The 27,350-nt window shown below is 37.7% G+C and overlaps 1 protein-coding gene and 1 pseudogene across 12 annotated transcripts in view; both read right to left on the bottom strand.

Moving 5' to 3' along the window:
- Positions 1–27,350, bottom strand: part of UNC5D (unc-5 netrin receptor D) — a 472,257-nt gene that overhangs the window by 171,486 nt on the left and 273,421 nt on the right. For all 12 annotated transcript variants that reach the window (XM_016128798.2, XM_016128802.2, XM_016128799.2 and 9 more), the window contains exon 4: positions 13,468–13,571. In XM_016128798.2, the coding sequence (XP_015984284.1) occupies positions 13,468–13,571 (104 nt within the window). The remainder of the gene's footprint in view (positions 1–13,467; positions 13,572–27,350) is intronic.
- Positions 7,881–7,999, bottom strand: LOC118609702 (annotated as a pseudogene).

Genomic DNA, 27,350 nt, shown 5'->3' with positions numbered 1-27,350 from the left:
TTTTTTATTGATTCTTGGGACTTTTCTGCAAGTTTGAAATTATTTATAAATAAATAGTGTTTAAAAAGTTTGTTCCAACAGTGGCATAGAGACATATTTATAACAACCTATAGGCTTCCCCATTGCAACCTATGTACTGGGTCCTAGAACTAAAAAATAATATGGACATTGAAAAAAAAAAAAATCTGGCATCTCATTTATGATTCCAAACCTTCAGTGGCTCCCCACTACTTATGAGCAAAAAAATCAAAGTATTTCAGGATGGCAAACAAAGCTTTCTGTGATCTGGCCCCTGTCTACCCTCCTAGAGTCTCTACTCTAGCAAGTCTCCCACTTGTTCTTTAGGTTCTCTGAAAATCAAACTAACTGTACTTCCTGGCTAACCATGCTGTTTCATATCTACATGTTTTGACCATGCTGATCTTATGCCAAGTGTTCTGTGTAATTCCAAGCACAACGATCTTGTATTCATTCTTCAAAAACCCATGTAGAAATTATACTCTGTGAGGTCTTGAATAACCATTCTGGCCAACAGAAATAATCATGCCCCTTCTATTTTACTGTTGTTATCATTATAAGTATCACACTCTGTTTTAGATAGTTATTTATATATTTATTTCTTTTACTGAATGCTTGAACTTGGCAGGAATTAGTGACCTTGTCTCATTTATTGTTGTATGCTTTGAGGCAGAGAAGCTATCTGTGAAAGTAGTAAGAGATTAAAGCTGTGTTATACCAAGGAATAGACTGTCCATGAATTGTCTTTAAGTCACGCTCTGATATCGGGCACAGCAAAAGGTGACCAGGCATCAGTGGGTGGGTAGTGTGATACAATAGAACGGATTCAGCACCGAAATCAGATACACCCTTGCTAGATTCTCTATTCCCTCCCTTAGCAAGTGCACAGCATACGATAAATAACAGACACTGTAGGGTAGTCTGAAGATTTGGGCTTTGAAACCAAAGGGAACTAGGCCACTTACTGTCTGAGAGTCTTTGGAGAAGTTACTTAATTAATCTAAGCCTCAATTTCCACATCTGTAAAATGTGGTAACTCTACCTAACTCAGCTGAAAGAACGGAATACAATGACACGTGGTAGTGTAGCAGAGGGCCTGGCACGTGGTCCTCAATATATGGTGACTAATGATCACTAAGAAAGAGTCTATCATCTTGGCAGATCACAATATTGAACGAAATGACATATAAACACAACCCGGCATTTATCAGCTCTTATCAACTTAAGTATTTTCTCCCCATTAGCTTTGTTTTCCTCTCTATCTCTCATTATGATTACTCCTTTATAGTGCCAATTCATACTGCTTATTATTTGAATGGTTTAATTAAAAATGAGAATGTGAGTTCTCTGGCTATCAGAGAGACAGATTTTTCCAGGCAAAAGGTACAATGTTCATTACCATGTAATATTTTACTCCTTCCAAAGATACCCAGATATTGTAACTAAGGCATTTCGAGTAGTACAGTTGTCCCCCCTTATCCATGGGGGATACGGTCCAAGATTCCCAGTGGATGTCTAAAACCACGGATAGTACCAAATACATGTATACTATGTTTTTTCCTATATATAGGTACCTTTACTTAAAGGAAGCACTTTATGGCTTTTCTTTAGCATACCTGGATTGCCAATATAACTACTTTTTCACTTTGGGCACATTATTAAGTAAAATATGGGTTACTTGACCATAAACACTGCGATGTCATGACACCATGATGACTACTGCGTGACTAAAAGGCAGGGAACATCTACAGGGCAGATACTACTCAGAATGGCATGCAACTAAACTTATGAATTGTTTATTTATGGAATTTTCCATTTAATATTGTCAGATTGGGATTAACCATGGGTAAATGAAACCACAGAAATTAAAACCGTGAATAAGGATCATCTACTATGCATAGATGATGACGACGACGAAAGATTAAACTGAACATCGAGCCTCACACATAACTGATGCACCACACTGACTGCTCCTGTCAAATTCTGGTAGTATTATGCAGGTTTGTTCTTCTGTTTCCCTGCACGGGCATGCCAGAGCTGCCTCCTGAAGGTGATCTCTAAATGATACTGTTGAGCCAGCACATGAATCGTCAGTCTGACATCTCCTGCACACAGAAATCAAGGTTTAAACCATCACTTTGTTACTAGCAAGGTCCAGTGCTGGCAGTCTGTGCAGGGTGAGGAATAGCACACATGATTAATAAACACATCTATAGAGAGACTCTGTTGGGAGGATTGACAGCCAGATCTGTAAGCCAATACTGAATCAACAATTAAAAGAACAGTTCCAATTCAGTTAAGCCAGAGCCAAGAGAGATTCAGTTATATTTAAATCAAAATTCACCACAGCAGGGGATTATCAGCTGTTCGGCTCAGAATGTTGGATGTTTTTCTTGGAAGCTTAACTGATATAACCAAGTGAAACTGAGTTATGTGTAGATGTGAGCTGTGCAGCTGTTAAGCTAGGGTGGTGTGCCTATAATCTTTGGTGTGGAAGCCACTGCAATTTATACAAACCCAAGCTCTGGGAGTTTCAATAAGTCACTCATTCACTCAATGTACTTGCCGAATTTAAGGTGGCTCCAAGAAAAGGGCACAGCTCTTTAAGATTCTTTTACAGAGTGGAGAAGCTTCAGAGCTCTGCAGCACAATGAAAGAGGCCACAGATTCTGGAAGTGAAGCTAAACTGCAATAAGATCAGCTGGGTGTATCTCAGTAGTACCTGTAGGCGGGTGCTTATTCTGCAGGTCTCTAAACTACCCCATGAAGGAGAAATGAGCACACTCTATTTTACTAGCAGTTATGTAAAAAAATAGCCCGTGGTTATTGTGAAGTTGCCCACAGTTCACAAAAAGCAAAAGCATTATAGAAGATGGCATTTCTTCTCCAATAGGCTATACGGGCAGCACTTAGGATTTGGGAAGTATGGCAAAAGATTACCAGAAGAAGCTGCTAATGGAATGGTTGTGGTTGTTTGTTTCTGTTTTAATAAGTTATGCCCAAAAAACAAAGGCAATCTACAGTTGCTAAGTGAATCAGGCTGGTGTGTGGCGTGCTTCCTAGAAACATTAAAATCCATGCTGCCTCAGCAGGACTGGGTTGGAGTTCTTGCTTCGTGCCCATGAAGCATTCCTGCTGAATTACAGAACTGCAGCTCTTTATGTGGAGGCCTCCCAGACTGCTTTTTCTCCTGCATAATTCAAGATATAAAGACTGTTTATTGCTGCTAAACTGTGTAAGGAGGCACAGGACAGAGAAATAGCTCTATGCCTTCATTATGTTAATTTAGAACTCATACATTTCCTTTTCTTATGGGTTTTTCTTTACATTTTTACTATTGATTGATTGATTGCTAGCCTTCTAAATTTCCTCCAAACCGCCTTCCCTCTTGATCCATTTGCATCTTCTCCCAATTTGAGAAACCTTAAGCACAATATGACAATTTTATAACTTTGAAAGGATAAAGGGTATAATTTCTTGCCAGAAAAAAATGAGGGAAGACACAGAGAAAGATAAAGGCATAATTTGTTGACAGTGTTTCTCCATCCCATCAAAGGCTGTTCAAAGTCATCACTGGCACCGAGCAACTCTGCCAAATAATCTCTAGACCTTGAACACAATGCAGATTCCAATGTCATCAAATACAAGGTTTGATTGCAATTGGGAAACAATAAGGCTCAGACCTGAAATCGTAGACTGAGCAAGAAAACAGAGGAGAAGCAGTTGGCATGCACGTGTGCGCATACACTGGTACACATTCATATATGCCATTCTCTTATCCTAACACTCTTAGCCATATATGCATGACATAAGCTGGTGGGCTAGTTAAGAATAGACATGACTCAGCTTGTGCTCAGCATGCAATCTCCAACAGATAAAAAAGCTTCATCAGGTGGAATTTAAGAGAATAGGCTGGGAAGCCATGCTGCCTGGGTTAAATTACTGACTCAATCATTCAGTAACTGTACCCTCGAGGGAGCTATTTAATCTCTCTGTACCTCGGTTTCCTTATTTCTAAAACTGATATATTATTAGCACCTACCTCAGAGAGTTGAGAGGATTCAGTGAACAGTGTGTGGCATAGAATACATATGCAATGAATGTTAGCTATATAGTAGCTTCTTCCTGAATTTATACATAAATGATTCCACAAAACAGAGATATTGCTATATTAGCCTATCCACAAGTGGTAGCTTTAAGGATCAAATGAGTCAATATACGTGAAAGTTTTTGTAAATTTTAAAGTAATCATTTAAGAGTTTATTATTATGTGTACTCACAGCAATCTGTGAGTGTTCATCTGCTAAGTCACAAATGTTTCTTAGACATCTACTCTATTCCCTGGTGAATTTGTGTTGCCTGCTACAAAAGGGTGAGAAAAGATACTGAAAGTATAATTTGCATTTCTTATCTTGAATGAAATTATCTTGAGGAAATATGACACACAATAAGAATTTAAAAAATGAAAACAAAAATGTTCAAAGCAATATGCTATGAGTTCAGAGGGACGGGGAAAAAAAATTGTCCAATTTTGAGAAGTCCACATCCATTAAATCAGGTATTTCTAAGAAAGAGAGATCAGTGTCAGCTGGGATGGCCTGGGAAGAAGGCAAAGACTGGTTAGGCTTAAAAACATCCTCCACGATGTTGTAAAGTACAGATGAAGGAGGTCAAGGACATTTTAAGCAACGAGAAATAAAGATGACACAGAGAAAGGACTGAAAGTAACACAGAGAGTAGTTCTTGGGAAGAAAGAAGGTGGAGTGTATAAAGCTGACCTAGCAGATTACAGAGAAAAAGGAAAGAGGAGGCAAGATCAGCACTAAGCAACCTTAGTAATCTCATCTTGGGCCTCTATCCTTGGCTTTGAAAAGTGTCCGCCAGTCTCCCCTTATCTGTGGGGGATACTTTCCAAGATCCTTAGTGGATGTTTGAAACCAAAAGTATTTCCAAAGCCTATAGACACTGTTTTTTTCCTATATATACATACCAATGATAAAGTTTAATTTATAAATTAGGCACAGTAAGATATGAACAATGATAGACTACAATTTTAAATATATACTGTAATAAAAGGTATGTGAATATGATCTCTCTAAAAGTCTTATTGTACTGTACTCATCCTTCTACTTCTTGTGATGATGTGACATGATACAATGCCTATATATACGACAACATGAGCCACTCAGATTGCCCCCAGATTTAAAACTTATGAATTGCTTATTTCTGGAATTTTCCATTTAATATTTTTGAACCATGGGTGACCATGGGTAACTAAGATCACAGAAAGTGAAACAGTAGATAAGCAGTGGCTACTGTAATTCCCTATGCCATGTTTCACCCCCTCCAGGAATACAGAACGGGAACGAAAAGCAGTACAAATTAGGAACTTTAGATGTTTTCCAACCTTTCCTTCCTAAGGAAATAGAGCTTCCCAGATAAAGATGTGGTAAAAGTCAGCACACTAATAAAATTTACTTAAAGACCAATATTAATGACAATGGTATTTGGGCTGGAGACATTCACTTTTTAAATGACTTATATTAACCTCATTTCCCATCTACCTTACGCTAGCAAATTTTTTTTTTTTTTTTGGCAGATGTTTTTAGAGAAGTAATTTACTGGCACTTAATTACTGGTATTTAACCAATTCAACATTCTCTTTTCTTAAGAGTCCATTAGGTTTCTATTACAATATTATACTTTCTAATCAAATGTGGCTTTCTGCAAAAGTCCTCATTGTCAGTCTCCTCAAAGCCAAGTTTATCTGGACTATTAGATATTCTCCCTGCTTTGGCTGCACCAAATTAGATTAATTATTCATACCTGAGGTCCACTGCTTCAGAACTTGGGCACCTCACTTAACATCGCTCTAGTGAATTATTAAGAGTCTTATTTTTAAAATAAAATTCTCATTTCATAGTCTGTTTGATTGAGGTTAAACTCAATAGTCTAGTGATTCTTGTATTAAACAGTTCAATGTCATAAGATTCTCTCTCTGGGTTTTATGCCAATGAACACATCTGAAACAAATGAACCTTTCATTAAGAATACCCTCACAGGGAAGAAGGGCAAAGAACTTCCGACCTGAAAACTGTCTGGCACCAGTCTGGGCAGAATTATTAAAATGAGTCATAGATAGTATGCAGATTCTATTGTTTATACATCAGGAACAAATTAGAGATATGGAAGGAGCCTTAGGAGCTTTCTAGTCCCCTTCCTTATTTTACAGATGGAGAAAAACAGATTAATATCTCACAAATGGCCTTTAGCAGAGTGACTTGCATTGTTCCAATGGCTATTTTTAAATATTGGTCAAAGGCATCAAGAAGGAAGACATGACACATGCACTGTTATGGGCAGGATCCTTAATTGCACACAACAAACTCTGCTCTAGCTTATTTATGCAGGAAAGGACTTCATTAAGGAGTATAAAAGTGCCCAGAACCTCCAGGAAGGACAAAGCGCCAGGCCAGGCTGCCAACCAGCTGGAAACAATGTCCAATAACATCACAGGGAAAGGGGCAATCACTTGGCAACACCCTCGCAATTCTTAAAACACAACATGGCTCACATCTGTGAGACTTGGGAGAGATGCCTGTTCCTCTCGTCACCCCTAAAACCTGGCATCTCTACCACCATCCTCTCCAGAGAAGGGTTTCCACACAAATACCTCCTTATACTGCTCACTTCTCCATCCTATCTTGTGCAAGAACACCTGACTAGTGGGGCCTAACCACAAGTCTAGATTGTGTCAGTTGCTTAGCTTTGGGGCCTTAATTCTCAAAGACACTGAATTATTTTGAGTAGGCTGTTTACCTTGATGTGAACAGAATTAGCCTTAGACACTAAGCCTTTATGGCAAGTTTTATTGTCCAAGGCAAAAATAACCTGTTAAGATTTACAGGCTTTATTAACAGCAATAACCATTTAACGGCCAACATCAGTAAATCAGGGTTTATTGAGAACTCTACAATTTTAATCTGTGGAAAACCATTAAAACGTCGGATTTTCATTGGACATAATTTCTAACTTTTATGAAAGATAGATTTTCCATTTAATTGGGGAGTATAAAATAGTGCAGTGTGGAATAACGAATTGTTTTGAAAAGAGAAAATTGGTTTTAGCTAAACAAGTGTCAGACATTAAAGTTGCTATTTTAACTTAGAACTGCCCCAAGGTTAAGGTTAAAAGTAACTGCAGTGGAAAATATATTCTAATACATCTAGCCACAGGATGAGCTCACAGAGTTTAGAAAAGATTATATTATTGTATGTTCACATTTTGGGTATTTTGGAAAAAGTGCATGACCTATTATTTCATATAAACCAGTATCTAAATCAGTGTGGTGAGACTCCTCAAATTCACATATTATTTTTGGAAAGTGTTTTTACTAACAATAATACCATTCACAAGACTCTTTAATGGGGCAAGTAAGATAAATAAACATTGATAGGCACCAGCTTCTGTCAATAACCATTTATTTCCTCCATGTGATAAACTGCTAGAGAGGGAAGTAGGAAACTTTCTGGTGAATGTCTTTGTCTTCTGATGAACTTGAAGGGAAAAAAAATGAGGGCACAGGCTGGGGAGCAGAGCTCACGGCAGCCGGGCATGAAGAGGGATGGTCTTAGCATCCTACTTCCTCATGGGGCTGAAAATGTGTTAGACATTGCAGGAGTTTCAGTTTTAATCTGATTCCCCAACCATAACAGAGCCCTTCACCTTTCTTTGAGAATCAAAGATTCATGAAGCTTTAGAAAAGAGGAAGAGAAGGAGGAAGAACAGAAATCACAATCATCTCTACTATTTATTATTAGAAATTCTGCTAAATGTTTTCAATTCTTTTTTTTTTTTTTAAATACCTACGGCACCTGGTATGCTTAGGTGGTCTCCCATCTAAGTATTAACCAGGCCCAACCCTACTTAGCTTCCGAAATCAGACAGGATTGGGCACATTTAGGGTGGCATGGCTGTAGACCTGCTTTGCATATTCTTCTCATAGCCTCACAAGAAATCTTACAAGGAAAGTATTGTTCCCATTTTCAGATGAGGAAATTGCAAGTTCAGGGTGCCTAGTAAATTGCTAGAGGTCGTAGAGTTAGGAAGTGCTAGTCAGGGTTTGACCATGGATCCATATGACTCCAAAGTTCATATTTTCCCCCACATGCCACGCTAACAACCATCAGTTCTGTTAATGCCATTTTCCCGCCCCACTGATGTACACCAGGGGAGAGAACACTCTGATACAGACATCAGTATGCACTTATCAGAATATACGTGGAGCTCTTCATGACAACGAGATATGTCAGGGCTAGGGCCAAACATAGGAAAATTGTAATGATGTAGAGATTACTCTTAGTCCTTTCACCTTTATAGGCCCCCTGTTCTTCTTTCATAGCCTCCTCCCTGTTAAGTTTAGACATCCTATATCCTCCTATCTCCTAGAATAGCATCGAACCCAGGCTCCTGGCCCTTGGGAGTACAGAGGCTCCTCGGAAGTCCTGCTGCAGGTGCCCTGCCCCCCTCAATTCCCGAAGCCTTTACTCTCAGTGCTGTGTTCCCAGTTTAATCACCCAATGATCCTCCATTTCCAACAAAGAAACAGAATTGAGCACATTTAGGGTTAGCAATATTAGCTAGAAGAGATTTTAATCTAAAAAATTCTACTTCTAAGGGTGGACTATAAGGCCATATAGCAATATGCTATCACTGGCCTAGGAGCTCCTAAGTTTCAAAAAGGCTGGAAACACTAACTAAAATCACAGTCTCATTAAAAACAAAAAGTATTACAGAGAGGAAAGACCTGAGCTTTTAGGCTAGATTGCTTCTTAGTGATTTGAGAGCCTGTAAGATGGATGTGAAAACACTGATAGCTTTCTAGCATCTCATTGCAGTCTTCTACAAATTTAATGAGAGAAAGGAGAAACCATTTAACACAGTATACAGCAACTGGGGGCATTCCATAAATGGTAGCTCTTTCTATTGTTATACAAACCACCTTCTCTGGTCATGTAGATTAGCTAGTTGCCAAAAAGTTCTTTCTCACACACACAAAAAGACAACTGTATATGTCTTATGAGAACACGACTTGGACTTGCCCCAGGTTGCCTTTCATTGTGCCAAGTAGAAGGTTTCCTACACCACTGCAAGACAAGATCAACGGCCCTCCAGCCACAACCCCTTCCAGTGATGATCCCTTGGGCCCCGCAGAAGATGGCCAAAGAGGGAACCAAGTGGTGCAGTGAAGAGAGTGGAACATGGCCTGCTCAGTGAAGATAACTAATATTTCACAGTGACAATTACATAACTGATCGATTTCTGATCACAGTTCCTAATTACTGTCATACAGAAGAATCATTAACTGTAGGATCCCCTCATGGCTGTGCAGACAGTAAGTACAAAGATTTACTTTTTGAAATCCAAAGACCATGCAATAGGCCTTGACAGATACCTCCACCCCAGGAAACCTTGACTGTGGGAGGTAAGGAGTATTTTCACTTTTCTTCCCTAGCCTTCTCTTTCTCTCGGCTTTCTGCTTTCATTCTGCCTTCCCTTCCATAAAAACACAGACGATGGTGGTAATAACTACTGTGTAAGCTACTGCTGAAAGTAAAAGAGCTGTAAATATTGGTGTACAGATAGAGGCAGCACCTACTCATAAATAAGTGAAATTCCAAAATAACTCAAGTGTTTGGAACTGGGACACTTCTCTGCCTTAAGATGATGCTGTGAATGCTTGTTAGGGCCCCGCAATAGCTCATTAACCCACAACGTAGCTGAAACACTCCATATCTATCTACAATACAAATGTAGAAAACAAAGCTTTTTTTTTTTTTTCCCACTTCAGCATTTCTGTTTTAAACCTTCCTATAGTCGCAGTTGCTCTTTGGAATGGCCTGCTAATTTTAGCCAGCTTGACTCTAAAATTTATTCCTAAAACTTACATGTGATTAAAATGAAAGAGTGATATGATGTCAAAGGGAGAATGGGAAGTATATTGAGGTGGATTTGATCTCCTTCCAATTTCATGTCCATGTGGAGCCTGTGCATGTGAACTAATTGGAAAATACGGTCTTTGCAGATGTACTGTGACTCAGAATCCTAGCATGAGGCCATACTAGATTAGGGCTGGCCCTCAACCAATGACTTGTGTCCTTACAAGAGGGACATTCAGACACACAGAGACACAGAGAGGAGAATACTGCATGAAGACCAAGGCAGAGACTGGAGTGATGTGTCTACAAGCCAAGGGACACCAAGCATTGCCAAAAACCACCATAGGCTGGGAGAGAAGCATGGAACAAATGGTTCTCCAGAGCCCACAGGAAGAACTAATCCTGTCTACATCCTGATTTCTGATTTCTAGCCTCCAAAACTGTGAGAGAATACATTATTTTGTTGTTTTAGGCTACCTGGTTTGTAGTAATTTGTCACAGCAGCCCCAGGAAACTAATATAGGAAATGAATACCTACGGTTTGCAAAACTGGCAGAGGGTAGGTACCAGAAAAGAAAATATATTTTCTTTCTGATACATCTGTATTGGGTTCCCTCCTCCCCTGTTCAACAACTCTCCCAAATATTTTTTCACTGACTGGTTTGTGTGGCTACTGCAAGTTTATCATACCCTGTTCCGCTCTTGTGGCTACATATGAAAGCAACATCAGAAGCAGATGAAGATAGACAATGAATTTAGTTAACAGGCAGAACTGATTTGCCTTCAAGAGAAGGGGCAAGAATATGGAGGGATGTGCACGGAGATGTTTCCTAGCTTGAAGCCAAGTTCAGCCTTTCCCAAGAAGTTGAACAAAGAACAATGCTTCTTACTTCCTACAGGTTTATAATCCCTAAATCCCCCACAGTCTCTGAAAAGATGCTTCAGTGTGCGGGTGGCTGTGTTGTACATGTATATATGGGGAGCTGTGGGTGTGGGTATGGGTATGGGTATGGGTGTGTGTATGCATGCATTTACACACCAAGGTATATCTTCCCTTTGGCTTTTATCTTACCAAAATGCATATCCTTTTTCCTTCTCATGTATGTATGTATGTATGTATACATGTGTATATGTATGTATGTATATCTTCAAAGAGCAGGTAGAGAATGTTTTATTCACCTGTTACTATCAGAACGGGAGACAAAAAAACAAAAGTCTAATGGGTTTCACAGTTTTGTCTGGGGAAGGTCCTGATATCACCTCAAATATTCATCAATATAGGCAGGAAACTAGATTTTTATTCATAGCCAACAAATATTTATTGGGCATCTGGATATGAGAAGCAGTGTTTTACGTTCTGGGGATACAGCGATAGAAAAAAATAAAATATCCCTCATGGAGCTTAAATTCTAGTGGAGTAGACAGAAAATAAGCTAAGTAAATATAATCGTGTGTTTGTCATAAGAGCTAAGGAGAAAATATGAAGCAGAGAGTGGAGTTTAAATATCTGTGTCGGGGGTGAGGAGGTGACATTTCCAACGAAGTGTCCAGAGCAGGCCTCATTGAGCAGGTGACACTTGAGCCTGCCCAAAAGGAAGAGATGAAGCAATAGCTGGGGAAAAGCGTTCGAGCAGAGGGGCGCTTGTGTACAAAGGCCCTGAAGTATAAATGTGGCTGGTGCGAAGAGTGAGGAGGCCAGTGTGGCTGCCAGGGGGTCAGATGCAGAGTAGCAGATGAAGTAGGAGGTAACAGTAGGACGAATTATGTTGGCTCATGTAAGGCACCAAAAGAACAGATTTATATCCCAAGTGAACTGGGGAATTTTTGAAAGATTTTGAATAGAGTTAGACTTTAAATAGCTGCAAGATTTCTAGTAGGTCATTGATCTGAGCACGTTTCCTTGCTTCTAAAACGCAAAGGCTGTGCCAGGTAAATATCAAAGTTCTCTTCCAACTGTAAAAATGATTACTAGACATCTAAAAAACATTAAGTTCCCACAAGCAGACAGCTGATAAAACGTGACCTTCCTCTCCGCTTCACTCTTCTCATATGCAGCCAAAGTTGAAGGTGGTGACCCAGCACAGGCTTGGAAGGAAGCCTGGCCGTACAACACAGGTGAGGCATTTTCATGCATGAAACATTTTAAATTGGGATTTTGAAAGATGGGTGGCAAATGTAGTGAACTGCTGATACCCAAATTAAACTCCCGGGAGCTCTCAGGGTGTCCTAAATGAGACCGACACATTTACCTGTGCACTGAATGCCCTGCTGCCTGTTAGCCCCTGCTCAGGAAACTAGGGCTCACTCTGGAAGGAACAAGGTGGCAGAAAAAAAAAAAAAAAATCAAATATCTTTTTGTTTCACATTAAATAAAAATCTAAAAATTAAGCGCTTTCCTTTCTAATCATTTTATATCATGCATGGAATGCACTTTAATTTTCAAGTCCGTTTACTCCATTTCTGTGAACCATTTGAGCTTTGAATAGTGTCCACCCAGCACGCTTTCTGTCTAAATATGCAAGTGTGTATGCCTTTTCACTCTTTTTTATTTTTTCTTCTCTTTTGTTCTTCCAATGACGAAATCCCACAGCAATTTTAGCTAAAATGTGAGGCAGAGTCTCCTGTTGTTTTGTTTTGAACACCTCTACTTCTCAGTGAATAAACTATAGCTCTAAGGACAGTTTCCTCGCTTCCCAGAGAAGAGTCACAACTGGACTATCTACTGCTTAACTCAGGCCTATGTTAACTAAATGTCCCTTATACTTCTGAGTCCCCCGCCCCCTGCCAATACTATCTTAATAACTGTATGACAAGTCTATCAGAACACCTTTTAATGGTGACTGGAAGATTTAGAGAGCCTTCTCTATTACTACAGTGTCCTGTTACTGACAATTATATGCTAATAGTATGGCAGAAGATCTAGAAAACACTAAAGGAATAAAAAATCCAGAATCCAGTTACTCTGGATTCTAGATGCCTCACTGTGAAGAAAGGATAACAGATCGAAGACCTGTGGCTTCACCACTTTTTCTATTCCTTGTGCCAGCACAGTGCCTAACACAGAAGTGCTCACTGAATGTCTGTCCCATGAAGAATGAGTAAGTGCAAACACCACTGAGCTTGGCACTAGGGCCGTCCCTCCTTCTCTGGGCACCTCCATGACTTTGCTTGCTAGAGCTCAGATTGATCCATAAGCCATGTGCATATCGGAATGCCCAAGGTAACTGACTGAGAACACAGAAGATGCCACCTGCATGATCCGAGGTCACCGAAAGCAAGAACACAGACCAAATCCTATTCAGGCTGCCTAGCAAGAGCTCAGTGTCAACAAGAAAGTAGACAGGAACCATTTTGCTCTTCCAACTTACTTCCTTCACAATTTCCTCATCATCTTTATCAATTAAGTCCAGACAACAAGAATGCCAGACAGTGACTCTTTCACTTCATGTGTGACCACAGAGGACTCTGCCCCACTCTTGGGAACAGGCCAGGTCCCAAGAGTCTGTCTTACCTCAGCAGCAGGGACTCCCTCCGGTGGGCGGCAATGCAGCACGATCATGCCTTCGATGGGAACCTCCCTCCCCTGCGGATCTTGTTCAAAGTTCTTCCGTAAATCTGCAGAGAAGTGTGAGAAGTATGACACTTTGCTCTAGGGGCAGAATTATTCACATTGCTCTAAATACAATAAAATAGTGTGTTCACTGTCACAACCTATATACACACAAAAAAGTCATTTGTTTCAGAAGTTCCGCAATAAAAAAATTATTTTCCCAAATATGTACAAGCGCATTTAAAATAAACCTTAACAAAACTGTTCCCAATGCTGTATACTGATGTGAAGGATAAAAGATTTACTGGGGAGCAGGAAAAAAACAAAAACAAAAACAAACAACAAAACTCATCATTTCATGAGTCTTTGCCAGCATTATCTGCTTAGCAACTGATGAAACACTTGGCCTATTAATAAATTGCTACCCACAGCTATTATGCAGTTGAGATGCATATGATTTTTTTTTTTTTTATTAACTAAAGAATACATTATTAATCTGTAACCTCTGCCATTCTCTTAACCCTCTAGGGGGCTCTAGACGATGGTAATAGAATGAGATTACCTATTAGTCATTTATTTGTAACCAGGGAGAAGGGGCAACACTGAACCACAACAAAATCTATAATCTACACGACCAAACATATAATTAAAAAATACAATGCCCTCCATTCAAATACTAATGCTGGATATCTGTGTAGTGCCTTTCATGGAAGGCTCCAGGCATTTTGCAAACAAGATGCACTATTAACCTTTTATACGTGGAAGAGAGACACCTGGAGAGGTTAATTGGCTCACCAGTGGTCACAGAGAGCATCGATGCTAGTGATGGGGAAAAATTCACCAAGCTTCTTGACATCCAGTCTGACTGCTAACCAGCAAAGCTTTCTCAGGGAAAAGACACAGGGACAGTTTCAAAGAACTTCATTTGCATGGCTTTCCACTTAAGCACATGCTTCATTAACAACAGTAGGAAATGACCTTTGATGCTTCCAAGGTGTCATAACAACACTTTGATAATTTTAAGCATAAGCTTAATTCTTGCTATCATTTGAAAGCTGAGGGTAGCAGAGCAAAGACAGTTTTACAAGTCTTTCTCAATGTAAATGATTTCCCCCTCCCTCCCTGACAATGTATTTTTCTTCAACTGAGTATTTCAAATTACAGGCTGTGGATTTATTGATTTAATTTTCTTCAGTGCTTACAATAACATGAAATATGTTCCCTGTAAAGAGCAGAGCTCCAGAATCAGTTACATCTTTATAAATTTTATAAATACATTAAACTTGCTTTTAGCAAGTCGAAAACACTCGATGAATAACAAGCACAGCAATTCATGTATTCGCTTTCTTTTGAATTTTACTCTTAATGTTTTCCCTCCCAGAGGCAACCGATGCCTTTTGTCAGTAGTGCTATATATTGAGATCTTCATGAGTGTCAAGGCAAAAGATTCTAAAAAGACTTGCATTGCAGGCAGATGGCAGGATCCATCTTCCCATTTCTCTGCTGTCCCCCAAACTGTAAAGCCAGCTTCTTTCTACTGCAGATCTGTATATTGCCATGGACCCTATGATTCAGAATTTCTGACTTCAACTATGGTGAAAGTCACATAACTGATGACGAAACTGTGAACGAAGGGATTGTGAGTAAACCCCAGAATGAAAAAAATCTCATGTTTCCTATATAATTTTACTATAAGTTCTCCTTTGCTCTCTCCTTTTTGCACATGACTCATTTATCAGGACTGTATCAAAATTAGTCTGCCATAGAGTGAGAGTGACTAACACAAGACATCAGTCTCTAATGAAAAGGGTTGTGTTGTTTGCGGCAAATTTTGTTTGGTTTGTTTGCTTTTTTTTTTTTTTTTTTCTTTTCCTTGATTGTTTTCTAAAGGAAGTCTCACTCAGGGCTGCTAAATGATGGCTACATCAAATAATCTATATTCAACCAGATGAAGCACAAAAAACTAACAGTGGGAATTTCTATTTTGTCTCCTTATATTTTTCTTTTGTTGTTGTTGTTCAACAGAAATGGAAAAGGTAACAAAAATGTGTAGTTTATGGTTACCTCCGAACTCCACTGCATTAAGTACATTGGCAGATGAAAAGATAATTAAAGTAGAGTCATTTTGCCTTCCCATTCTCAACTACTCAATAAAATAATTAAACATGTATATAAAAAGAAAATCCAGTATTGACATTATGGATAAAAGGGTATTGTCCATAAACAAGAAAATGAGAAATTTCCAGATCTCACACAGCCAGGATCAGATTGAAGAAGGGACCCACCTAAGCTCTTGCTCTGCCCAATTAACATTTGAAATCACTGGAAGAGTTCCAACAAGAAGCACATGAACACCTCTCAATGAACATGTCTCAATGAGGAGATACAAAAATTAAGGGCAATGGAGTAGGGCAGCGGGTTAGGGAACAAGTGGGTTGCCATATGTTCGAATCCAACTCCTAACAGAGTCACTCAGGCATCGGCTAACGCACTAAGTGAGAAACCCAAGTATCACCAAGACCTGGCCTATACATAATACTGGTGGCAGGAACACTGGCATTTCTAATTACAGCAGACAAATTTCAGCTAGCTAATAAATATACTAAAAATTATGGAAATAAACTCAGACTCAGAGGTAAGTGCTTCCACCTCTTTCTCTGATTTCTCAACATAGGTCACCCAATCTAATTAGTTTCTAAATTGGCAAATTAAACACTTTTATCACCTATGTTAGTTCCAAGGATTTAAAAATTCAGAAAGGAACCTATATAACTTCTAATTGTAGGGAAAACATCTCTAGCCACAAAAAAAGAATTATACCACCAATGAAAAAGACAAAACAGAACTGAAATTAAATGGCTTCATCTTAATGTAGGAAACAAGACACATTTTTGGATAACCTGTAATCACGTTTTTTAAAATCGAAAGGAAATAGAACTAGGATCTAGAGTCAGGAGTTATAAATAGGATAATATCTGAGATCAAGAAAACTGCCACTTATTCAGGGGGAAAAAAAAAATCCCTGCTGAATTAGTAGCATATGTATCATAGAGATGTTAACTAGCATACTGAATACTCCAGAAAACTGACCTAATGAAACAGAAGACAGGTGTATCAGTCTGGATCCAGGAGGCAAAACAGTAAGCACATGAGTTGTTTTAACAGAAAATATTAATGTACAGAATTAGAGAACAAAAAAAGGGAAAAGGGGAACTACTAGAAGCAGATTCCAACCTAGGAATGGGGGATGGGCAAACAAAGGAAAAAGGTTGGGGTTGGAGCTTAAAGAGGGATCAAATGTACAAGGAGAAGCTACTGGGTGTTGGGGCTGGCACCTCGGAATTTAGGGAGGGTACCAAGGAGTCAAGACTCATACCTCTGAAAGACTGCTCACCAGACTGGTTTTGGCATCTGGGGACGGGGGAGGGAGCAACGCATAATAAAGCTGGTTTGGAAGCATTTGAAAAAAATAAGCTGGAAATAAGAAGCAACTGCTACTTTCAAGATAAGAAACTCTGTCAGAGTAATGCTGATAGGAACAGAAAATGAATAGAAAAAGTATCCTTTCTCCCGCATCCACCGTTCAGTCTCATCTGGCACCCTCTACAGGTGGAGGCAGGATCTGGCAAGCGAAGTTTCAGCAACGAGCTTCACCAATTAAGGACCAGCAGTTTTTAGAGATGGGAGACAATGGCTTGGTAGCCAAGAATCCTCATTTAAAGAACTTCCTCTGTAGAGCTCTTAAAATTGCTTACTCCATGTATGTTTTTCTCACTAAAGCAAGCTATATTCTACAAAGGTGGGCTTTATGTCTGAGATGTTCATCCTTAAATGCCAGTGCTCACTGAACATCTGTTACAGGGTAGGTCCTTAATAGATATATGTTCAATAAATGAGCTAAGAAAAAAACTAATAAAATGATAATGAATTTACCAGGAAAAGATGAAAGAAATAACAAAAGACAATGTTGGATTGAGAACTATGATATTAAATATAATATAAATTTTTGAAGAAAACAAGCTATAAGAAAAGAAACAATAATTGATTTGACAATAATAATAATTCTCTGAGTTGAAAAAAGGCTTGTGTTTTTAAGAGGTCATTGGATACAAGGCAAAATCATTTTAAAAAGAGGAAAAAAAGATACTGGATACACCAGAGTTGAAATTTTGAATATTTATATAATTAAGAAAATTGTAAAAATAACAATTTTACAGGTATCTTTGTAGTAAACAAACAGAAGTAACAATTTCATAAATTGGAAGAATTAATATTGTTAAAATGTCCACACTATCCAAAGCCATCTATAGGTTCAATGCAATTCCTACAAAAATTCCAATGTCATTTTTCACAGAAATAGAAAAAAATCCTGAAATTCACATGGTGCCAGAAAAGACCCTGAAGAGTAAAGCAATCTTGAGAAAGAACAAAGCTAGAGACATCACACTTTCAAACTATACTATAAACCTTTAGTAATCAAAAATGTATGATACTGGCATAACAATAGATACACAGACAAATGGAACAGAAACCGGAAGTCCAGAAGTAACTGCATATATGATCAAGCAGTGCTTGATAAGGGAACCAAATATATTAAATAGGGAAAGGAAAGACTCTTCAATAAATGATGTTGGAAAAACTGGATGTTCATACACAAAAGAATGAAAATGAACCCTTACCTTAAAAAAATTAACTCAAAATGAATTAAAGGCTTATATGTAAGACTTAAAACAATAAAAGTCCTAGAAGAAAACAAAAAAGTTAAAAGGTTGATATTGGTCTTGACATTTTCTTGAATGACTCCAAAAGCATATGCAATAAAGCCAAACATAAACAAGTAGTACTATATAAAATTAAAAAGTTTCTGCAAAGCAAAATGATCAACAAAATGAAGAGACAGCTTACAAAATGAGAAAATATTTATAAACTACATATCTTAAAAAGTTAATATCCAAAATATATAAGAAATTCATTCAACTCAATAGCAAAAGTGCAAATAATCTGATTTTTAAAAATGGGCAAAGACCTGAATAGATATTTCCTCAAAGACATACAAATGGGCAACAGGTACCTGAAAATGTGCTCAACATTAATAATCACCAGAGAAATGAAACCCAAATCCATAGTGAGATATCACCTCACTCCTGTTATCAAAAAGACAATAGGTGCTGGTGAGGATGTAAGGAAAAAGAACTCTTATGCACTTTTGCTGGGAATATACATTGGTGTAGTCACTATGAAAAACAGTACAGAGGTTCCTTAAAAATTTAATGGAATTTGATCCAGCAATCCTATTCCTGGGTAATAGTCAAAGGAAAAGGAATTACTATATCGAAGAGATATCTACACCCCTATGTTCATTGCCACATTATTCACAAAGACATGGAAACAACCTAAATGTCCATCGGTGGATAAAAATGTCAAACAGAGACATGCACACAAGATTATTCAGCCTTAAAAATAACCAAATCTTGCAATTTGGCACAACATAGATGGACCTTGAGGGCATTATACTAGGTGAAATCAGTCAGTGAAAAACAAATACTGCATGATCTCGCATGTATGCGAAACTTAAAAATTAAGATGAATTGATAGAAACAAGGAATCAACTGGTAGTTGCCAGGTTTTAGAGGGTGAGAGAAATGGGCGATGGTGATCAAACGGTAAAACTTCCAGTTATAAGATGGATGGATATGTTCTGGGGACCTAACATACAGCATGGAGAATATAGTTAACAATACTGTATTGCATACTTCAAAGTTACTAAATTTTAAATGTTCTAACTACCAAAAATAATGTAGTTATGTGATGTAATGAATATGTTAACTGACCTTATTGTGGTAATCATTTCACAACATATATATCAATGTGATGATATATCAAATCATCACATTGTATACCTTAAAGTTACAAAGGTTATTTGTTAAATACATGTAAATTAAGCTCTATAAATATACATGTTTAGCATTTTCTTATTAGTTTCAAGTATGCAGTACATTGATTAGACATTAGTATAGTTTATGAAATGATCCCCCTGATTACTCTATCTTCTCTCTAGCTTTCCACCTAGCTGTTACATTAGTGCTGACTGCATTCCCTGTGCCATTCTCCCAATCTCCATGAACATCTATCAACTAATAATCTGTACTTCTTTAACTCTTATAAATATACATTTTTAAAAGAAGTAACTGACAATGAAAAAATAATCGGGCTATGACTAGAACTTTTCCCTATATTTTTGAATACTAGAGTGTAATTAATCAAATCTATATTTGTTTTTTAGGAAAAATAATGGGCACTGACTTTCTATACTCAAACAAGTTATAATTCAGGAGCAAACTGACTACAATATAGTCTAAGACGTGATTGGATAAAGAGGTTGTTTTCAGCCACATACCCTTCCTAAAACATTATCTTATTAAATAAACCAATAGACCCTCAAAACAATGAATTAGGTATTTGGAAGTTGTGGTTTAAAAAAATCTGGCAGTGGGAAGTAATAACCATTTAAAAAATTAAATATAAATAGCTTAATAATATAGCTAAAATATTCATGTAATTATCCAAAAACTCTGGAAAGAGAAATGCACAAAATATCATAAACATGCATAATAACTAACAGTAAGACTTTAAACTGCTAAGTCATGTATTCTAGACCTCCACTAGGCAAATATTACATATCACTAAAGAAAGTAGGGGTTGGAGTGTGAGTATTTGCTTGAATTCTGGATCTGTGACTTGCCAGTACCTTGATTAGGTAAGTTCTGTTATCTCTCTTTGCCTCAGTTTCCTCACTTGTAAAATGAGGATAATAATTCCTATTACATATAGTTTTTGTGAGAATTACATGATAATATGTGTAAAATCCTTTTAAGAGCACTGGCTGCATAATATGACTTTAATAAAGTTCACATATATTACTGTCTTATTATAAAGCCATGATGATTAAAAGAGTGAAGTTTTGTCATAAATCAGATATACAAATTAATTATAAACTAGAGCATTTTTCAAAGACGCTCAAAACTGGTAAGTTAGTATATGATAAAGTGACATATAAATTAAGTAGAAAAAGGCATTAGAATGTCCTTTGGAGAAAAAGATAAAGTTAGATTTATGTCTCGTTTTATACCAAAATAAATTCCATCTTAATAAAAATATTTTCTACACAAAACCATAGCAGCATTAAAATACTTATTGGATCTGAGGCTAGAGAAGGGTTTTCTAAACCTAAAATTGAAGGAAGGATGAACACTTAAGGTAATGATTGATAGATAATATTTTGTTGACACTGAAAATCATTTTTATCTAAAACATTTTAACCAGTTACAGGGAGAGGCTTAACAGTCTTAATCTATAAAGGACAGTTATAAAACAAAGTGAGAAGGATAAACACCTTAAAATAAAAACAGCAAAGGGACATGAAAACGTGATTTACAAAAACAAACAAACACACAAACAAAAAAAACCACAAATAGCTAATAAAATTATTTAGAAGGGCTATCACAAATTATTAAAAAAATGTCAATTTAAAAGCACTGCTATGTCTCTTTACTTTTGTAAGCAGGCTTTGTGTTTCTTTGCTTTAAATAATAATTTTCAGTGTTAGAGTATGTGAAACGAGATAGTCTTAAATATTGCTAGAAGAAATGAAAATGGGTAAATATGAAGAGCAAGCTGAAGTATGTATCAAAATTACTTTAAAGGTTCATTTAAATATGCACTATCTAATGAATGAACAAAGACTATATGGTATATCCATACAATGGAATTTATTTGGCAATAAAAATAAATGAAGTACTGATATATGCTACAACATGGATGAATCTTGAAAACATGCTAAATGAAAGCAGCCAGACTCAAGAGACTACACACTGTATGATTTCATTTACAGGAAGCATCCAGAATAGGCAAAGCCTTGTAGTCAGAAAGTAGAGCAATGATTGACTAGGGCAGCAGGTTGGTGGGTGGAAAGAGGCATTATTGCTATTAGGAAGTTTTATTTTTTTAGTGTGATGAGATTAGTGTGATGAAAATTCCAAAGTTGATTCTGGCAAGGATTGGACAACTCAGAGAATATACTAAAAACTATTGAATTGTATACTTTAAATAAGTGAGTATCACAGGTATCCCAGATTATATCTCAAAACTATTAGAGTTCATTTATATAATTCAATAATTCCACTTCCAAAATTTTCTAAGAAAATAGAGTATATAGTGATATTGCTCAAATCATTTATAATGCTGAGCAATTGCTAACAATCTCAATATTTAATAATGTAGGAATGGTTAATATCTTTTGTTGCATTCATATAATGGAATACTATGCAGGCACTAAGAAAATGTTAACTATGGATATGCATAAATGATCAGGATTAATTTGCAGAGAATAAGGCTGAGTGAAAAAAAGCCAAACCCCAAAACTTATATACTGTATGATTCAAATTTTATATTACATAAATGACAACAATATAGAAATGGAGAACAGATAAATGGTTGCCAGGGGTTAAGGATGGGGTGAAGGCAGGAGAGAAGTGGATGTTTCCATAAATGGGCAACATGAAGGATTCCCGAAGTGATGTAAATGTTCTATTTTTGACTGTGTCTATGTCCATATCCCAGTTGTGATATTATGCTATTACAATTTTACAATACGAGAGCTGGTTAAGGGTACAGAGGATCTCTTATTATTTCTTATGATTGCATGTGAGACTACAATTATCTGAAAATTAAGTTTAATTAAAAATATTTAAAATTGCAAGTAAATGAATAAATTGCTAAATAAAATAGTTTGTAGTGAATGATCTTTATCTTTTATATTTTTTTAATATATATATGTAAGAACTGTCCTCCTCCAAATGTAGCAATTACATTTTTTATAGAATGTATCTACTTCCAAATAAAAGCAGCTACATCTGCCTCAAAAACTTGTTTCGATAGGAAGCAGTTCTCTTAATTTCCCTTCGGGTTTTCAGTAAATGTGCAATAGTCTCCTTCATTCACTCACCCTGTTGACCGTGGGCTGGACACTGTGTCAGGCGGTGGGGGTGCCCTGCAGAACTTGACACAGACCATCTCAGCCTTCCCACAGCATATGTTCCAGCAGGGAGGATATACATTAAACAATTAATTATGAGGTATATGGATGAGTGATGAGAGAGAATTAGAAAGTTCTGTAAAAATGTATCACAGTGGGACCTACCTTAATCCAGTGAGTGAATCGAGGAAAATTTCTCAGATAAGGTTGTAAATAGGCAGAGGCAGAGCATCTCACAGACCTAACACAGTACATACCAAACCTCATTTACTGTTTCAATCAGGCTTTTACTGGCTTAATGTTATTTTTAAAATATACATACGGTAAATTTATATACAGTAAAATAAGACAGTAATGTATGTGAACTTTATTAAGTCATATTATGCAGCCAGTGCTCTTGAAAGGATTTTACATGTATTATCATGTAATTCTCACAAAAACTGTGTGTGTGTGTGTACACACACACACACACACTCCCTCCCTCCCCCGCCCCCTCTCGTTTCTTTCTTGCAAGTCTCTGCAAAATGCTTGCCTAGCTACCTCTCTTCCCATAAGTTATCACACCACATAAGGAAACGCTTTTATTAGACTTGGTCTTCTATTCATATGTACTGAGAGGATGGAATATAAATAGATTTCCACCTTCTGATCTCACTTATAATCACGCTCACGTGGTCTATGGGAAGGAGAAAAATAATTTTCACATTATTTGGCATAAGGACACTGAACGAAACTGCATACGTGCACATCAAAAATGAAGATTTAAAAAATTTTAAATGGTAACTGGTGTGGCATTACTACATATGTCATAGTAAAAGCCCTAAAGAGAAAGCATTCAACTTTCCAAAGATTGTTACTAGATGATTATGGAGACATAAATCATCTTCACCTGTTTCTATATTTTCCCAAATTTCTGGGATTAACATGGATTACTTTTATAACTAGAAAAAAAAATCCAAAAAAACCCCTCTTTCTCCTATTAGTTGTTGCGATTCTCTAAATTAGATCAAATTGAATTAGAAGCCAAGGAAGATGTGCATTTTGCTTGATTTTATGGTACTAAGTTTCACTCCTACAATGTTTATTAAAGAAGTTAGCAGGAAGTATTATTTTTAAATCTTTGGTGAATTCTAAAATATTCTTCTTAATCTGATTTTAGCCATGGGAATCTTTACACACGAGGACAAAATTATCTGTTTTATTTATTGCCTTGCCTCTGGAAGGGTAAGTAGTAGTCACTGATTAATAAGTAACTGTTGACTGGATGAGTTTCCATTTCAACTCATCTGAACATTTATCATAAAGTGATATACAACTAAGTCTCCAATAGTTGAGACGATCAAGAAAAGCAAACGTGTATAGATAAATGTACTACAATGATGTTAAAGTAACATTCTCACCTTCCCACGTGTGTGTGTACACGATACTAACAAACATCGGCACTGCCCCTTTTGGAGTATTTCCCTGTGTACTTCTGCTCCTAGTCCACCTTGTTGCCCTGTTCAGTTCTTCAGTAGAATGCCAGTAAGGGCCAAAATGACAAAACAAAGGTATCAGAAGGGAAGAGGAAAAAAAAGATGATGAAGCCAGATACCAGACTAACTGGTAAGTCATATAATCAGCAACAGGATCACCCAAAGTCAGCAGAATCTGCCAATAAGTAGTCTGTGAGGGGCTAGGCCATGGGGAGCAGCAGCCTCCCTCTCCTCACCCCATGCCCCATTTGGCCTTTTTCTCATTTTCCTTTCATGCAACTATGTTAGAAAAGTCATTGTAGCACAAGGAAATCAATAAAAATTCAATTGCAAATAATAGTTCTTTGCAGCTAAGCAACACCAGGGAGTTATCGGCTCATTCAATGTTCTGGCAGTTAATGCAATAAAATAAAAATAATTTACTCATTCAAACCAAATCAGCCAGTGAAAAATCATAGTCATTTTTTTAATAGGCATGGTCATAGTCATTTGTTAAGATTGCAGGAGGATGGTACAATGTCCCATTAGTGTCCAACTGCACTGGTCTTCAAATCAGATTTGAATCTTTCCCACCCATATTTTTCTGAAGGAACAACAAACCACATTTGTCATACATAAAAGGAATTTGTAACTTAGCCAAATACGGATCAATTGTAATAAAAGGGCTGGTTCAAAAGCAGAACAGCTGAATGCCAGCTAAATGAAAGTCAAGGCCCGGTGCCCCCATTTTGTTCTACCTCAATCTCTCAGCCCTAGATGGTTATGGCCTGAGAAGTCAGCTACTGACTCCGGTTCCCGAAGGAAGCATACAGGAGGCTTCCTGTCAGGCCAGTTCTTTTCTCAAAGATACTCTTCTTGTATTTGGCACATTATATATGCTTCTCTTGCTAGCTTGGCTTAATCCCTCTGCCTTGCTTAGATCTACGAATTCTGCCAATTTCTTGACCCACTAATCCATATTAATGCTATGCTGCTCCTATCTTTCATTTCATGTCTTTGCTGTGGATCTTCTATTTTTGATTTTGCTGGTCTACTTGAAGGACATCTGGCACTGAAGCACAATTCCACATGTAGACTTCCTTATGTCAGGGACATACAGGTGACATCTTTTGATCCCTAAGATTTCTGAATACTGCAGATGTAACTCCTGCTGAGTAATCCTCCCGAAGAAGGGACACCTTTGGCCATAGTTGAATTGCATGGGCCTTTTCATGTTCCCCCGACCCCCACCTTGATGCCGGGTAATGAGCAGGCTCTGTTTACTGAGGCAGCAAGGAGTTTGGCTAACACCGGGGGTCCTGTTATGCAGAGGCTCAAGGCTGTTTTTCAGGGCCGTAAAATAACTTTGGGACTTTGGTAGATTCCCTGTGCTCTCCAATTCCTCTGCTGTTACCAATAAATCGTTTTATAACTAGCTTTGTGTATCATTATCCCTTTCACAACAAGTAGTTCATCAGGCAACACTGATGTTGCCAAGGCCGTACCCAGCAGCAGGGACGCATTACGGTGGGCAGAAACAGCTGCAGTTTTAAACAACGCTTTGAACACTAATTTGACTTGTTCTCTATTGAGCTATTCCCAACACAATACATTCCACTGTATTTGGCCTCTTTACAAGGACACACGAAAGAATTCATTTAGATTCCATCGAAAATTGAAGATTTATTGAATGATAGGAAAATGAGAATCTTAACATTGAGTCTAGAACTGTTTGGGAACCAAGAAAGGCAACAGAGCAGGCTTGAAAGAAGAGTGAGGATCACAAACCAAGCAGGTCTTAGAGAGACTATAACATGGCCAAGCGAGGGCATGAAGAGATCAGATCCAGTGTAATTCCATTAACTGGGTTATTTGATAGTCCTTTTAGCATAGAAGTTGCTTCTGTCACTTCTACCCCATCCTAATTGCCTCTCTTTCTAGGCCGTCTTAATGGTTTCTGCTAATCTGTCGTCTGCATGTACTCACGGCTTCTGATATCTCAGGGCCATGACTGCCTGCCTGTGTCTTTCCCTTTCTGTTGCTGCTATCAATGGCTGAGTCTCTTTCAGGATCAAGTCATACTAAGAAGAGCAAAGATCCACGTACATAATCACTTTTTCCTTGAGTGAGTCTCACACTGAATCTACTCACATGCAGCTAACCTGCCTCGGTGTACACTCGTGGCCTAGTGAACATGATGACGGACATATGTTGCACACGACATGGCCACTTATGCCTTAGAAGCCACTCAGCGCCACTTCCCTCAGCAAGGAATATGGGTGAGAACTCCATAAAAGGAAACCATGCCTGGGGAGTTGTAAGGATTGCTTTGTCTCCAAGTTCCATAAAAGGCACTTTCTGTACATTGATTATATTGATTTGGCTGTGTCAATATATAAAGGACAGCTGAAGTTTGACTTAAATAGCAGATCTCAACAATCTTCAATAGGGAACAGTTATTAGGTGAAAAATGAGAAATTCTCTGCTTGGTTTTTAAGGCAAAAATCAAATTAAAATAAAGCTAGTAACTCGCATTTTGTGTCTTTACATCATTTTCCACTGAAAGCTATGGGGACAAAATATCTATAAGTTCCACATTCTATATGTTTGAGTACTAATGGGAATATTGTGCTAATGGGAATATTGACTCTTAGGTGAATACAGAAATAGCCACTGAACCAAAGTGGTTTTGATGTAGACTTAAAAAAAAAAAAAAGTACAATCCCAGAAACCACTGAGGAGAGTAGGTTGCTCAGTTCTCAAGATGTATGTGGAAAGATTAAGCTGCTCATCATTCTAGGGTCAGAATTCTCTACCCATGATGTTGCTCAAATCCCACATCCCCTACAGGCAGCACTAGATCTCACTGCAGCCCTGCATCCTTATAAACATTCAAATGCAAAACAAACTCCACTGTTGAAGGGACAGAGTTTTAAGAACAACAAAGACATGAAGAATCATTGCTGATTTTCCTCAGTGCCCTCCCAGCCTCCCCCCCCCACCCCCCAGGAAATTAGAAGGATATGAACTAGCAAGGAGTTTAAAAAGAAATGACCTAAAAATAACCCTAAGCTTGACTACTCACCATCTCATTGTAATTCAGTACTAGTACTTCAGAGAGATGGGGGAAAAGAAAAAAGGAAAACGAAGGAGAAAAAGACTCAAAAAGAAAAAGCCAACCCTGCAGCAAGAAGAAATATATTTTTAACTACATTGTTAGCTTTTTGATTCTTCCCCCAACCCCAGGTCTCCCTGAGGCCAGGAAGGTCAATCAAGACAAGATGTGGACAAGTGTCTTAAGCATGTAAGTGATGGGTTATGCCACCCAACACCTCTCCTGCCTCCCGCTTGGCTGC

This window comes from Rousettus aegyptiacus, unplaced genomic scaffold (genome assembly GCF_014176215.1).
Source record: "Rousettus aegyptiacus isolate mRouAeg1 unplaced genomic scaffold, mRouAeg1.p scaffold_m13_p_11, whole genome shotgun sequence".
Classification (NCBI taxonomy): domain Eukaryota; kingdom Metazoa; phylum Chordata; class Mammalia; order Chiroptera; family Pteropodidae; genus Rousettus; species Rousettus aegyptiacus.
This window is presented reverse-complemented; position numbering and strand designations above follow the sequence as displayed.